The sequence below is a fragment of the Lachancea lanzarotensis genome, scaffold LALA0S01 (genome assembly GCF_000938715.1).
Source record: "Lachancea lanzarotensis genome assembly LALA0, scaffold LALA0S01, whole genome shotgun sequence".
In the NCBI taxonomy this organism is placed as follows: domain Eukaryota; kingdom Fungi; phylum Ascomycota; class Saccharomycetes; order Saccharomycetales; family Saccharomycetaceae; genus Lachancea; species Lachancea lanzarotensis.
The window spans coordinates 739,145-753,837 of record NW_019212879.1 but is presented as its reverse complement, the minus strand read 5'-3'; the positions used below and the strand labels follow the sequence as shown (position 1 = coordinate 753,837).

The window sequence follows — 14,693 nt, the reverse complement described above, 5'->3', positions numbered from 1 at the left end:
AAACTAGGAGGTTTCTGTTTCGAGCTCGTTCAACTGCTCGAGACTGGTCTCCAGCTCTTTGACGCACTGTCTGTGGTACAAGAGTTGAAAGTTGTGGAACAACTTGACCAGATTGATCAGCTCGGCGCTGTCAGTTATTTCGCCCATAAGCTCTACGGCCTCTGTGGTGTTTGAAACAAATTCGTCCTCCAATTTTTCAAGTAACTTCTGTTCGGTACTCTCAGTTGCTTTAGCGGAGGTTTCTTCCGCCTTGCTGCCATTATGCTCTGTGGAGCCCTCGGTTTGCGCATTGGCCGTTTCAGGTTTGGTCTCTTTGACATCCGCAGCTTGTTGCTCTTTCAACTTGACTTCGTAGCGCATAGTGTCGAATTTGAGTCGGGAATCCTCAACTTTTTTGCGCAGGACGCGACTATTTTTGAATTTGGTATCCACCAAATTGGATAGCTTGGAGTTAAATTCTTTGACCATTAAAGAGTCCATTTCCGCTTTTCCCTGATCCATCTTGTGCTCACAATTGGCCCATGTTTCAAACATTTTGATCAAACGAGAAATATCCTGATCTTCTTCCTCATCCTCCTCGGGTGGTTGTGAAGCCCGTTTCTCTTCTTCTTTCAAAGCCTTCAACACTTCACCGGAGTCTCTAGCTGCTTTAGAGATGGCTTGAGCAAAAGAGGCCGTAACTGGGGCGTCTGTCTCTTTAGCAGGTTCTGGTTTGGTTTCCTTTTTGTTAGAGGAGTTTACAAACGAGAACAAGCCGTCTCTATTTGTTGACCACCAATCCGAAATGCTTTCGCTCAAATTGGGTGGGTAGTCGTAGCCCTCGACTTCGAAAGTTTGCGTGACGAGCAGCATTCTCCTGCAAACCTTTTCCAGCGAATCACATTTCTTCTCCAAAAATTGGTACTGAGGCGGAAGCTTACTTATGTCTTCTATAGTCCCTAAAGTTTCTTGAAGATGGTGTTTTCTAGCTTTTAAAGACAATATAGCTTGGGGATCATCTAATTGAATGTTTGAGATAGCATTGCTCAAAGTATCCTGGGTCTTATGAGCGGCATTGCTGATACTATCGGTAAACTTGTTGAGAGAGAAACTACTGAAATAGCTGGACATTCTGTTAGTTTGAACAAGAACTTAGCTCTTCACTAGAATCGACAACTATCCTTTAAAAATGAGATGGGTTTTTATCACCATTGAATGTCCCCTTCGTTCGAAAGAACCAACACTGCTTTAACAGCTAAAAGGATAATCAAGGTTCATGCTCATGCAGTGATAAATTTTACAATTACTTACTTACTTATTCCTTGTAAGCTGTGCGTGATAGGACTAATTATTTAAAAAGGTCAGTGATTATCCCATGTATTGTAGGATCTCCAAGGGTGTGGTGGTCTTACTTTTTTCATTAGTTTGCAGTCGATCCCGGTGCTTTCTCCTCATCTTCGTAAGAATCTTTTTCCACTCAAGCGTGACTCTGATGAGGGCTGACATAGGCGACTTCCTTTTCGGTGAAGTATTCAAACAGTGAGCTGTCTTTGGTGCCGTTGTTCGCTGGATTGCGCAAGACATCCGACGCAGACTTGTTTGCAGAAGAAGCCTTGTTATTTTCAGCATTGGCTTCTAAGTTTCTCTGATGAACGATCTCCGCAGCATCCAATGCTTGCGCCCTGCTGTGAGACTTGGCTTTCATTTCCTCTTCTAGAGCCTTATCAGCGAGAAGTGTCTTCTCTTGCTCCTGAATAGCCTGCTCGCCACGAAGTCTTACATTCTCTCTTTCGTGCTTTTCGCTTTGTTCGCGCTGATCCTGCAAGCTTTGCTCCAAACGAGTCGCCTCAACATTGGCCTCTTCCAATTGACGTTGGTGTTCTTGTTGAACGTCTAGGGCTTGCTGGTTGGCTTCCTCCAATTGGCGCTGATGTTCTTGTTGCAATAGTAACACTTTTTGATCATGTTCGTCGCGTTGCTTTTGCAAGCGTTCCTCTTCAGCGCGTTTGCGCGCCTCTTCTTCCTGTCTTAGTTTTTCTTTGCGCTCTTCATTTTCTTCTTCTAAGCGTTTGGCAACAACCGCGAATTCTGCTTCCTGGTTTGCTGTTTCTTGCTTAATGACAGTCAAGGACGACAAATGGTCGGAGATCTTGGCATCGATTGCGTTGAGCTGGGGCAAGTATTCCTTGTTTTCGATGCTGCTCAAAACCGCAACATTCGACACATGTTGGTCATCGTGTTCTTGGGCCTCGGCGATCAATGCTTCCTTGCGTTCCGTCAACACATTAATGGAATTTTGTTCTTCCTCCTGTTTGGCCGTCAATTCTTGAATAGCAGCCAACTTAACATCCAACTGAGACGTGAGTTCGTCCACACGTGTTTGGTGAACTTGAAATTCGGCGTCAAACTCGGCTTTTTCCTTTTCCAATTCCGCGATTTCTTGCTTTCTTTCCTCTTGATTGTCTTCAACCGTCTGTTTTTCTTCAACTTTGGATGCTTTGATATTTTCCGTTTCTTTGAAAATTTGGTTCTTTTCTTTGCTATGTTCAGAATTCGATTCAATCATCTTTGTCGTTAAAACAGTATCACTAACTCTAAGCTTTTCAGTTGTGTCCTTTCTAATCTGGTCCATTTCGGCTTCGAGTTCTGCAATCTGGGATCTCAAAGAGGTTAGATTGGTTTCGTATTCTTGGGCCTTGGCATCGTATTTGGCATCACTCTCCTTTGTGAAATCCGCCATTTCTTGCTTGTGAACCGCTTCTTCGTACTCCAAGGTGTCGTACAAAGCTTTTGACATGTAACCTTTGTCGAATCTGACAATGAATTCGGGATCATTGGGCGAAGCTACGGGTTGGCCCCGTTTATCAGATCTGGTCCACAGTGCAAAAATTCCGGTTGCAAAGGGCACACGAGGCGCTTCTTTCAGATCCTTTGGCTTGGTTAAACCCGTAGTTGTGGAGTCCTTTTCAGTCGTGTCGTTTTCCACCTCTGCGGGGGCAATTTCAGATTTGGCTGACGTTGAGGATACTTTGGCTACGGGTGATAAGATCTCGGGTGTTGAGATCTCGGGTTCTTCTGCATTGGCAAGAGGAGCGGTGTCTACACCTTCGGGTACTTCCGCACCCAACAGTTCTGAGTCGTTAACGATTGGTTCATCTAGGGGTTCGGCGAGGGGTTCGACAGCTGGCTCATCGATTGGCTCAGCAGCTGGCTCAGCAACTGGCTCAGCAACTGGCTCAGCAACTGGCTCAGCAACTGGCTCAGCAGCATTCTCTGAAGCTTCAAGAGATCCCACTTCACCTTCACCGTTTTCCTCACCGTTTTCCACATCATCTGGGGCTACAGTTTCAACTACAGGCTCTGGGACTTCCAATTCTCCACTTTGAGCCTTTGCATCTTGTTCCTGCTTCTTACTGGCTTCTCTAACGTCCACAATCTTTTGGGAGTCCTTTTTGTACTGCAACGAGTCTTCCTTGCGTTCCAATTTGTCCAATTTGCGACGTTGGCGCTCGTCGTTTCCTTGCAAATATCTGGGTACTGCAATGTCCTTGGCGCGTTTTCTGGCGCCATCAATCACTTTATAACCTAGGTCTGGTCCCGTGATCCCGGGTCCTGACGCCGAAACCGTAGGGAATTTTTGCGATTTACGTTTTTGAGCCGCTGCCAGTTGTTGCGAGTTTCTAAAGGGCGAATTGTATTTGGAATTGGCGGCAGCGGCAGCAGCATCAGCCTCTTCAGCGGTTGTATTCTCGCTACGAGACACTACTCGTTGTAAAAACCCCTTTTGAACAGGTTCCGGTTCAGGGTTAATCAATTGTTCGAACGGGTCGTGTTCAGTTTTTTTTTTGAACATGGTGTGTGGTGTGTGGTGAGAGTATGTTTGAAGGGATTACAGACTCGACTAACAGTTGATTTTCCCGCTCTTTTTGGTTGTTGATTGTTTACGGTGCGATTGACGATGGGGTAGAAAGAGGGATCCCTGGAGCTTATATAGGGCCTTTGGTATTTATATAGGGGACTCTTGATTTTTATTGCTAGTACGGGAGATAGAGGGGAGAAATAGGGGTTACCCGGGGTCGCTTTGTACGACAAGAATTTACAACTCTCAAAAAACCAAGAACAGAGGGAATGGTCAAAGAGGACCGCCGGTGGTACGTGGCGATGGCTTGGGCGGAGACAAAGACGAAGAATACGGGGTCCATCTTATGGAGAAATACTAGAACTGCGTCAAAAAAAACAGATTCTTCGTGGAAGGTGATACGTTATTTACGTATACAATGATAACAAAACGACGGGTGTATACCACTTTTCCCCCGACCAATTGCTTTCCACCAGCACCACTGCAAAACCCATCCAAAAACCCGCAAAGAAGGTCCCCCGTCCACTCCTCACCCTTCTCAATACGTGTTTCCTCTGCGGCTTCTGCATCCTTTTCATGTTTCTCGAGCGCGGGTTCCATGCATGACGTGGGTTCATTTTTCTCTTTCCCTCTCCTGCAAAGAACACAGAAACCTACGGGAAACAAAAGGACCAAACACACGCGCAGAATCCGTAAGGGGACAAAAGCAAATAAAAAAGGGAGCGTGGGCCGGGTAACATACGCACGTGAGTGGGTGGGTCAAAACTGAGTACTACTACTACTACTACTACTACTACTACTACTACTACTACTACTACTACTACTACTACTACTACTACTATAACTAAAACCTAATGTCGTCTACTGCCGCCTCACTTTGCTCTAATCTGCACGAACAACCGATACAAGTAGTGTTCTGTTCTCACATCGTACTCTCACCTAGTGCTCTCACATACGCACACACGCTCACATACGCACACCCTCACATTCGTGCTCACATACGTGCTCTCTCGCTGCATGCTTACAAAAACCTTACGTAATAACCGGGAAAGAAGCTGTCCCCCACTACACCCATACACCCACCAACACTCGGAGCAGAGATCACGACACACGAATACCCCTTGATTTCGTACGCTGTTATATGTTCAGCACACACACACACACACACGGCTAGCCAAACCCGCCAGCCCACATATACGTTGTCTATTAGTATATAAGTATCAAGACATCTCTTATGCATTCACACACACTCACACCCACACCCTCACACGCACCCACTCACCCCCCCGAGATTTCCGCTAACTCATCCGTCTCTATAACATTATTCTCCACTTTGTCCCGCCTCCGAAACCCGGGTAACTCATCTTGGTTTTTTTTTGTTGCTCTATGTTTACGTTTTTGTGTATTTCCCAAAACGGAGTTCTTGCTATTTGGCCCATTACAGCTCAAAGGGCCGGGAGACGACCCTAAAAGTATATAAATACGGGCGGCTTAGGGGCCCGGAAGGCGTAATATAAGAGGAAGGGGTGAATACTACTTTAACCGTTTTGTCATTATTAATACGACAATCTTTGGAAAAACAGTTAGTCTCACACCAAGTGACACACACGCACATATAGCACACTCTAATACGTTTAAGTGCTTTAACTACCCTCTCCCCGAAGAAACACACACACACCCGGGACATTTCACAAACTTTTTTTTTGTCGAAAAACCCAGACACCACACCCAATAATTTTTTTTAACGCGCACACAATGGTTCTTTCTATTCTAGACAACTCGCTCCGTGTAGCCAACTTTGTGTTTTTGACCATCGTGCTAGGTCTCACAGCGTCTTTGGCCGCCACCCGCGACCACACCAACCCCCAGGTCAATTTCGCCATTTTCACGGCCGCTTTCGGTCTGTTGTTCGATACCTTCTACGCTATCCCAGCCAACTTTTTGTCTGCGCTAGCATGGCCCATCTTGATCGCCGTGTTTGACTTTTTGAACTTTGTCTTCACGTTCGCCGCCGCCACCGCCCTTGCCGTGGCCATCAGATCCCACTCCTGTACCAACCAGGACTACCTCGACAGCAACACCGTCACTCAGGGCTCCACCGACCGTTGTCGTAAGGCCCAGGCCTCCGTTGCGTTCTTGTACTTTGCCTTCTTCGTTTTCCTCGCGAAGCTTGGCTTGTCGTTGACCAACGTTTTCACCACCGGTGTGTTTGGCTCTTCATCTTCCCGCAGAGCCAACGTTGGTGTTCCAACCATCTCTCAGGTTTAAGTGAACCATTTCCGTCTACACACCAAATCAATTCAAATCAAAACCACTCCTTCCAGAGAGCCGGCCCAAAATTTTAAGAAGAAAATCGGTGTTTGAACCTCCTTCCCTTTTATCTTTACTCTTTTTTTTCCCTTTTATCCTAATACCGATCCTTCCTCCATCACTGTAACATTAATTCAGAGAGATGATTATACGCGCATGCAAACTGCTTCTTTCTCTCAATTCTCCAAAATCAAAATCAAAAAAAAAGACAAATTTGAAAAGACAGCGCAATATCTTACGAATGGAGTTCGACGAGAAAAAAAAAGTTTGAAGGGTTCTTTATAATCCCCACCCTTCTCTTTTTCTCTCTCTCTCTTTCTCTCCGCTGTTTTCTTCTTTTCATTTTATTTGTTCACTGTCGTGGGCGGACCCTTCGAACGGTTTTTCTCCATCTTTTCATATCCCCACCTTCTAACACTTCGCAATCCCGCAGCATTATGTTATACCCTTTCGTTCTTCCTCAATCGCGCATATTTGGAATCTCTACATAAACTTTGATCCATTCTCCTTTTAATAGTAAGGACCTAAATATAATGCTTAATGCGATATTATACTTACCTCAACCTGTTGTTGTAAAAGCAGTTTGCGCATATAGTGATGTAATAATTATATACAGGTGGAATCTAATAAGACTTCGTTTGAAAATCCGTAGCTAACGGCCCAAATTCAACAGCAAAGAGTTTGGACTCTGAGCTTCACTGCCGCCATGATTGCTACCGGGCAGATATGTCACATTCGAAGAACTGGCCAACGTCTTCGCAATTTCCTTGGACGCTTCAATTCTTCTGATCAACAGTAGACCATCACCTGCTTTTGCCAGCGCTTTAGAGATATAATCTGCAGATTCAGCTTCACCTTCAGCACGAATAACAGAAGCCTGTCTCTGTTGTTCTGCCAACTCCACGACAAAACGCGCCCTTTCTGCGTCCTGTTGAGCAATCTGTTTCAACTCTACGGCTTTGGTGAAATCACGTCCAAACGTCATATGCGTTATAGACACATCTTCCAGCCTAATGTTGAATTCGTTGGCTCTCAAAGACAGTTCTTGACGAATTCGCTGCGAAACTGTTTCTCTTTGCGTGATCAGTTCTGCAGCATCAAATTGGGCAACAATAGCCTTTAAAACTTCGTTACCAATGGATGGAAGTACTCTTTCATCGTAGTCCAGACCTAAATTCTGATAAATGAAGGGCAACTTCATCACATCCGGTCTGTGCAACACACGCAACGTCAGAGACACCATTTGCAAATCTTTAGTACCAGTATTGGTGGCAATGTTTTTAGGTTTGGTTCTCACATCGTACACCACTGCCTTTTGGAGCCATGGAATCAAAAAGTGAGTTCCTTCTCCTACAACTTGTTGTTGAACACCGCTCAATCTGTCGAAAATAACTGCTCTGGAACCTCCTTTCACATCGTAGATTGAGTATTGGAGACCGGAGACAACGAGACCCAACGGGATCGCAATTCTTGCCAAAGAATCTGCTATTCTAGACATTTGGAAAAGGTATTGTCAATAAGCTCTACTCTTAAAGTAGGAGTTGTGTTTAGTTGACTGGTGGCAATGGTTCTTAGCTGGGTTCATGATTGAAGTATGATGGTTAATCAATTATATATATATTAATTCCAGTGTCCCTAATCCGCTTCGTGAACGGTGATTACAAGCGTTAGCCTAAATAGAACAGAATGAAGCAAATAAAGCTCATTCCAAGTGTGAGGCACTGTGTGAAGAAAGTATTGCTAATGTCTAGGTATATTGAGGTATTCATACTGAATTGGAGTGAAACTGTTTCAGCCATTTTCTACAAAATGTGGCACGTGACAATCGAGGAAAAAGTCATCAACCTTGTACGTCCTGCATTTATGATACAGTGTCGTTCAGCAACAGAGACGTTCTCCCCAAGTTTTGAGCCAGATCGTTCATGTCATCTACAAGTACTTCTCTACCTTCTTTCTTGACAATAAAAATGTACCAGTCACGTGATGAGAGCTGTATGGTAAGTTTACACCACAATGATCGGTCATGGACAGTCTAAACTCTATAATCTATATCCGAGCAGTGTCTTGACTCTCAAAACCTGTGCATTTCTCATTCTTTGACCTCTGCCACACTCTCGGATGCATACTTTTTTATATGCCTGTACAATACAATACTAATTTCCCACTTTTGAAGGTTTCTTTCTAGGCCTCTCTTTCTATAGACTCAAAACTTAGAGAGAGACGTGAATCTACGCATCTCACCCTGGCCAATGTCTCGTCTGGTGAAGGAATATGTAAAAATAGCAGACGCTCTTAAAAATGATCCCACTTTCTCTCACATCCTTACGTTGGCCCCAGTATCTGATGAAAATCTCCATAAATGGGAAGCCACACTGACAGGACCACCAGAAACGGCTTACAACGGCCACAAATTCAATTTACAAATTGATATCGATGATGAGTATCCTTTGAAGCCGCCCCGCGTTCAATTCCAACCGCAAACGGCGCCTCACTGCAACGTAGAATTCGATTCTGGTCGCATATGTCTCGATTTACTCGAAGCCAACCACTGGAGTCCAGCTTGGGACTTACTACACTGCATACATGCCATTTGGCTATTACTTGCCAATCCAGAGCCAGACTCGCCCTTGGATATCGATTTGGCATGTTTGGTCCGCGCCAAAGACTACACCGCGCACGATGCACTTGTAAAGTATTATTTGAATGGAGGATCAAGAGGACCAGCTACAAGATCTAAAAGATGATAGGGTTCAGTCAAGCTGTTCTTCGAGGAAAGCCTTTGTTTTCAGGCTCTCTTAAACTATGATAAAAACCGTCTCTAAATTATCAAAATTGATAAGATGAGATGAGCTATCTACCACTACTCCATACAAAACCTTCAACAACTAATACTTGAAAGATGGCCAAAAAGATTCTGTGGAATGATGTGGGAGTCGCCAAGGGTCCAACATTCTTGTCGCCCGCATTTGTGACCAGCGGCGAAAATCTGGTGTTCACGTCAGGATGTGTGGGAACAGATCCTAAGACGCAAGAGCTTCCCGAAAGTTTGGAGCAGCAGACGAGAAACGCACTGGAAAACTTGAAAATTGTGCTTGAAAAGAGCGGATCGTCAGTTGACCAGGTGGTAAAAGTACTGCTGTTTGTTGCTGACGACTCTTATGCAGGCGTCGTCAACCGGGTTTATAGCGAATTTTTCCCCAACAGTCCAGCTCGCTCGTGTATCGTGGTCGGGTTTCCAAACAAAAGTTTGAAAATGGAACTGGAATGCATTGCGGTGGCTGAAAAGCCCAAGAGATGGTTCAAGTTGTGAAGAAGAATGGAGAATGCAAAGAAGAAGTTAGGGGCTCAAGACATTGTGTATGGATTTAGACAACCACGGATGGATGATTTGCAGACACTGCCTGTAGATTTTGCATCTGAGTTCGACGTTACCACGTCATCTCGACTCATTGATGCTGAGTTTCAAGTGTGCCCTCCCATGCAGAGAAACTTCGGGTGTGATTGTCTGTCATTTTTGCTGACCGTACTGAAAGAAGTAACACTACCTTTTTAATTCGTTGTTAGACTCTGGTAAAGTCTGGAAGTGACGGTACAAGGAGCGTCTCGTAGATTTTCTTAACAGTACGCGGTATGGCGACCATGTCAGATCGGTGATTTGTATGTAGTGTTGGGTGAGTATAGTCCAGTCAGTGACCAGACTTAGATGTGGTTCATCTTTTAGATCGTAAATCTCCTCTATAGGATGCCTCCAAAACCCATTTCACTATCAGAGACAGGAAAAGGTTGTGACTGATCAAAGCTTCTTGAAGATAGATGGCCATTGGCTGTGGTTCGAGTTTCTTGGATCTTTCTGGAGTACTGTCGCTGAGACGGATACATGCGAGCTGTGGGGAGCTCATTGAGAAAAGACAAGAGAACAGCGAAGGATGTGTTGAGAATTTCTAAGATGAATGGCAGATACAAGTGGCCGGTGGGCTCAAGGTGGCAGTCAATGGTATGAGAGGGCAAAGTGTAAGTGACATTGCATCGCGGGAGATTTGAATTGTACGCCCAAGGTAGCAGCCGACGATATGAGAGGGCAAAGTGAAGGTTTCATTGCATCGCGAGGCATGTTGAACTGTACTGTTGCTAATAATGCTCAGCGACTTGATAGATTGGTATGATAAGGAGTTTAGTGTACGAAAAGTGATTTTTTGCAGGCTATGAGAGTACCAGTCATTCGGGGCTTTGCCAGTAAGAACAGCTAGCGTCCGCTGAAACTATCGTAATCTTCAAGTTCAGAGAGTGCTAGTATTAGAGACAAGTGGTGATGTATATTTGAGAGCGCTGGTGTATAGACACAGCCCTAAGGGATCAGCATTGTGCACTCAATTAGGTATATCCAATATTTAAGAAGCTTATGGTATGTTTATTTTTATGGTATAAAGTTCAACACTGGTGTTGGTTCGAATGAAATCATGCTAGTGATGACTGGGAACGAAGGTTTACCGAGCTTACCTTGCACTAGGTAAATGCAGAGGGCTGTGTCAAAGGTGAGGCTGGAGATGCTCGAATAAGAGCTTCAAACGATCCAACAGCTCACATTGGGTTATGGTGCTACGAGAGTCCGATTATGTGGGCGGCAACCAAGTCACGTGATGAAAGAAAATGGAAGAACTAGGTTCTCATTCCACCAGACACGCGTTTATCATTTTTTGTGAGGCTTTGAAATGTGTTACTGACAAGATTTTTCTGAATCCATGAATAAATCTCGTCTGGTGTTCAGAGTTTGATGATTATGTCTGCTCCGGTGGTCATTATCGCACACCACGTGACTAACATTTTTGGTGAAGGGAAATCCCGGCCTTTCACGGTTTAGATAGTCTACCACTAGAAGTCGTCTCCTGCTCCTGCTCTTATTAATTGTTTTGTATATAAAGACCTGCTGTTTATACAATGTGTGTGTGTTTCTCCATTCATTGTGTGCTCCCGCCCCTCACCACTATCCGTTCCCGTCCTTTTCGCGCAGATAGTTCATAAACTGGTCTACCTGTCCCGAAAGCTTATCGGATCTGCGCAGTTTAGTCGCCGATGCCGACGCCGATGCCGACGCCGAACTCCGGGCCCGAAATGGCTCGGCGGCTACCGCTTCTTTTCGGCGTTCCGACGGCGGCCCTTCAAACGGCCGCAGTCCGTCCACCACGTTCCGCGGAACTCCAAGCCATTCTGGGTAGTACTCCATAGCCATGCTTGAACTGCTCCATAGATTGTACGGCAGTAACCGGGACGGGATGCGAGGATTGTGTCGCCATGTGCCATTGACACCACCGGAGCCGATCCCACCCGACCCGGAAACTCCCGCCATACTACTAGCCGATGATGATGATGATGATGATGATGATGATGATGACAATAACTCCGACGGCGCTCGCGTTTGGCCCGCACCCGGGACTTTCCGATGGCCCAGCGGTGTTTCCCGAACAGGGTACACAACAGGTCTATACCCACTGTATAGAATATCACACGCGAGCTTGGAATGCTCCAAGTACTGAGTGGTGGGCACTTTTGGTAAGCTTCTGAACAACTCAGAGCTTTTACGTTTCAGCATACGAGATGCTTCCAAAGAGAACTTGCGTTTCTGAGCCATGATATATATGGCGCGCGGGAGAGAGAGAAGGAAAGAGTTACCCACAGCTGGTAGTGACGTTGAGGCTACTCAGTGGTCAGTAGAGTGGTGTGTGTAATGGTTAGTAGTGGGTTTGCGAGTGTACGTACTTTATAAACTTGGTCCTGTGGGTGGTGGTGGGTGACACCCCTGGGAAATTTGAGAAACATTGTGCCGGTGTTATCGGGTTATCAAGATATATCGATTGGTGTCTGGGTGGTATTATCACTGCACCCAGACACCATGGGTATCACATGCGAATAGCGTGACAAACACATGATCATCATTTTTCGTCTCAAGTTATATCCATCTCACGCACATCATCAAATCCAATCATCACCTTCACCCACCGTCATCACTATCGAGTGTTTAACTTGCCACGTAGACACACCAAGATCCCACAATAACGCTAGGTCCACTCGATTACGTCCGGAACACCCACAATGACCAGTCCCGCGAAAGAAGCGCGGTCTGAGGACGCCCATGGTGATGTCCAGGACATCCCCATCGCCGATGTTGAAGATGAAGAACTTGACCACGATGGCGACTTTTCCACCGCAGATCAAACCCCTCTTTCCATGACCCCTGTTCCCAGCGCAGGAGGCTCCCTGCAAACAAATTCTAAAGTGAAAAAACCAGAACACACTACACCCACAAAACAGCAACCGCAGCAATTGACCAAAATGCCCATGCATCTGCTTGAAAAGCGTCGACAGGGGCGTCTCAAAGCAGCAGAACAATATGCGCAAAAGATGAAAACCATTGGAATTGAACGCAGAGATAATAGTGCCATTCATCAAAATGGTCTTTTCCGCGCTCTGTCGTTGATTAACCAAAAAAACTACTCTTCTGATTATCTCAAGCGGGACGACCAGATTTTCGCCATGCGTGAACGGAAAGAGCTCAGAAACGCAACCTCGTCTCAGAATAATCCTGAAAATCCCGTGGAGGACGACGATCAGGACAGCATCGATGAAGAAAGCGAAACCAATACCATTGTTATCCACCCCGGGTCCAAATCTTTAAAGATCGGGTTTGCCACAGACGTTTTGCCGCAGTCTATCCCCAGCTGTGTTGCTATACCAAGACCCGCAAATTTCAAAGATACACCTCCAATCTTAAAGCCCTTCGACCAAGAGGCGTACCATGAGGCAAAAGAAAGCATTCAACAAGATTTTAAAGAAAGAATGAGATATTACAAACGCAAAATCATGCCCAACTCTCACGAGGCTGTTGTAAATTTCAATGCCAGGGTCCAGTCCGAAAAAATTCCCGAACACAACGACCTTCATAGGGTAGAGTGGATCCAACAACCCTCAAAAGTATATTATGGAGAGGAGGCTACCAGATGCTTATCGTCGCATTTTATAGTGAGAAGTCCATTTTGGAAGGGTAAGTTCAACGTTGATTCTCCGCAATATCAGTCTTTGCAAGAGTTGTTGTCTGACGTCTGCGAACTTTTGAAGTTTGCTCTCATGCATCCCAAACTAAACATAAAAGAGTCTCAAATTCCCAATTATAAAGTAGTTGTGGTGGTACCCGATGCTTACGATAAGGCATACGTCGAATCGTTCATACGGCTCCTGTTGATCGATTTGAAGTTTCAAGCTGTGGCAATATTGCAAGAATCACTTGCATCATGCTATGGCGCTGGTATAGGTGACTCCACTTGCGTTGTTGACATCGGCGCCACCTCTACTAAAATCGCATGCGTTGACGAGGGTCTTGTTTTGGAGAACAGCATTATATCATTGGATTTTGGCGGAGATGACGTGACGCGATTGTTTGCAAAGTTTCTCTTAGAGTCAAAGTTTCCATACGAGGATATTGATCTGAACAGTCCGCAAGGATGGACTTTGATCGAATCTTTGAAAGAAAAATATGCTACTTTCCAAGATGCCAATGTAACTATCCAACTTTACAACTTTTTAAAACGGTTGCCTGGAAAGCCCGGTGCCGAAAAGTTTGAATTTAAGGTATTTGATGAGGTTATGACTGCTCCCATGGGCTTATTTTTCCCCGAAATCTTCCCGATTGTGAAAACGCAAGAGCAGGAGGTGAACCGGTACGTTTCAAAACAACTCCCTCGCTCAAAGGATCTTTTCACCTATAAGGATAACAACGTTAAGTCAATAAGTCAGTATTCGTGTCAGAAGGAAACGTCTTATTGTGATCTCGGTCGTGATCTCGATGTTCTGCAAAAGCTTCTGAATTTACCTTCCGAGATTGACGAATATCAGCAGGCTACTATAGCCGACCTCACTCCCACTTACACTGCATTGGAAAAGGCCATCATAGAGAGCATTACAAATGCCTGCGTGTGCCTCGATAACAACCACTCGAAAGCAATGAACTTTTATTCAAATATCTTGGTTGTGGGTGGAAGTTCTAAATTTCCAAGTTTAGACTTTATCCTCACGGACCGAATCAACATATGGCGACCACGTCTGCTGAGTGTAAGCACTCTGCCCACCTTTTACGATAAAATTGCTAAGCTGGTAAAGGAATTCGAACAGACAAATAAGTTGAGCGACATTAAAGATCAAGAGGAAATGGCAGCACAGAAAAAGAAGCTCGCCAAGACCATTAAAACGGAGCTCCAGTCGTACTGGGAAGACGTCGACGCTCTTGGTGGTAACGAAAGTGTCTTTCCCATAAACGTTCTGCCTGCTCCTCGAGAAATGGATCCATCGTTACTGACTTGGAAGGGTGGTAGCGTCTTTGCTCGACTTAAACTGATTGAAGAGCTTTACGTCACTAATAGCGATTGGGACATTTTGGGCAGCAGAATTCTACAATACAAATGCATTTTCGATTATTGATACACAGAGTACAACACCTTCAGTACCGTCAAGACGACCTTCGCGTCTCTGAGCTACCTGGAGAGCATCGACAAGCAAG

General features: G+C 45.2%; 8 protein-coding genes across 8 annotated transcripts; 4 read left to right on the top strand and 4 right to left on the bottom strand.

Annotated features, from left to right (window-relative positions):
- Positions 1 to 3: 3 nt before the first annotated feature.
- LALA0_S01e07844g (LALA0S01e07844g1_1) lies at positions 4 to 1,110 on the bottom strand (the record flags this gene model as incomplete). Its single annotated transcript, XM_022774463.1, has 1 exon — positions 4 to 1,110. The coding sequence occupies one exon, from the start codon at positions 1,108 to 1,110 to the stop codon at positions 4 to 6; it is 1,107 nt and encodes a 368-aa protein (XP_022626558.1).
- Positions 1,111 to 1,456: 346 nt separating this feature from the next.
- Positions 1,457 to 3,832, bottom strand: LALA0_S01e07822g (LALA0S01e07822g1_1; the record flags this gene model as incomplete). Its single annotated transcript, XM_022774462.1, has 1 exon — positions 1,457 to 3,832. The coding sequence occupies one exon, from the start codon at positions 3,830 to 3,832 to the stop codon at positions 1,457 to 1,459; it is 2,376 nt and encodes a 791-aa protein (XP_022626557.1).
- Positions 3,833 to 5,593: 1,761 nt separating this feature from the next.
- Positions 5,594 to 6,106, top strand: FHN1 (LALA0S01e07800g1_1; the record flags this gene model as incomplete). Its single annotated transcript, XM_022774461.1, has 1 exon — positions 5,594 to 6,106. One exon carries the CDS (start codon positions 5,594 to 5,596, stop codon positions 6,104 to 6,106), a length of 513 nt encoding a protein of 170 aa, XP_022626556.1.
- A 694-nt stretch (positions 6,107 to 6,800) lies between these two features.
- On the bottom strand, positions 6,801 to 7,646 carry PHB1 (LALA0S01e07778g1_1; the record flags this gene model as incomplete). Its single annotated transcript, XM_022774460.1, has 1 exon — positions 6,801 to 7,646. One exon carries the CDS (start codon positions 7,644 to 7,646, stop codon positions 6,801 to 6,803), a length of 846 nt encoding a protein of 281 aa, XP_022626555.1.
- A 751-nt stretch (positions 7,647 to 8,397) lies between these two features.
- On the top strand, positions 8,398 to 8,892 carry PEX4 (LALA0S01e07756g1_1; the record flags this gene model as incomplete). Its single annotated transcript, XM_022774459.1, has 1 exon — positions 8,398 to 8,892. The coding sequence occupies one exon, from the start codon at positions 8,398 to 8,400 to the stop codon at positions 8,890 to 8,892; it is 495 nt and encodes a 164-aa protein (XP_022626554.1).
- Positions 8,893 to 9,047: 155 nt separating this feature from the next.
- LALA0_S01e07734g (LALA0S01e07734g1_1) lies at positions 9,048 to 9,458 on the top strand (the record flags this gene model as incomplete). The annotated part of the gene is made up of 1 exon (XM_022774458.1): positions 9,048 to 9,458. The coding sequence occupies one exon, from the start codon at positions 9,048 to 9,050 to the stop codon at positions 9,456 to 9,458; it is 411 nt and encodes a 136-aa protein (XP_022626553.1).
- Positions 9,459 to 11,129: 1,671 nt separating this feature from the next.
- SUE1 (LALA0S01e07712g1_1) lies at positions 11,130 to 11,774 on the bottom strand (the record flags this gene model as incomplete). Its single annotated transcript, XM_022774457.1, has 1 exon — positions 11,130 to 11,774. One exon carries the CDS (start codon positions 11,772 to 11,774, stop codon positions 11,130 to 11,132), a length of 645 nt encoding a protein of 214 aa, XP_022626552.1.
- Positions 11,775 to 12,235: 461 nt separating this feature from the next.
- ARP8 (LALA0S01e07690g1_1) lies at positions 12,236 to 14,614 on the top strand (the record flags this gene model as incomplete). The annotated part of the gene is made up of 1 exon (XM_022774456.1): positions 12,236 to 14,614. One exon carries the CDS (start codon positions 12,236 to 12,238, stop codon positions 14,612 to 14,614), a length of 2,379 nt encoding a protein of 792 aa, XP_022626551.1.
- Between the last annotated feature and the right edge of the window lie 79 nt (positions 14,615 to 14,693).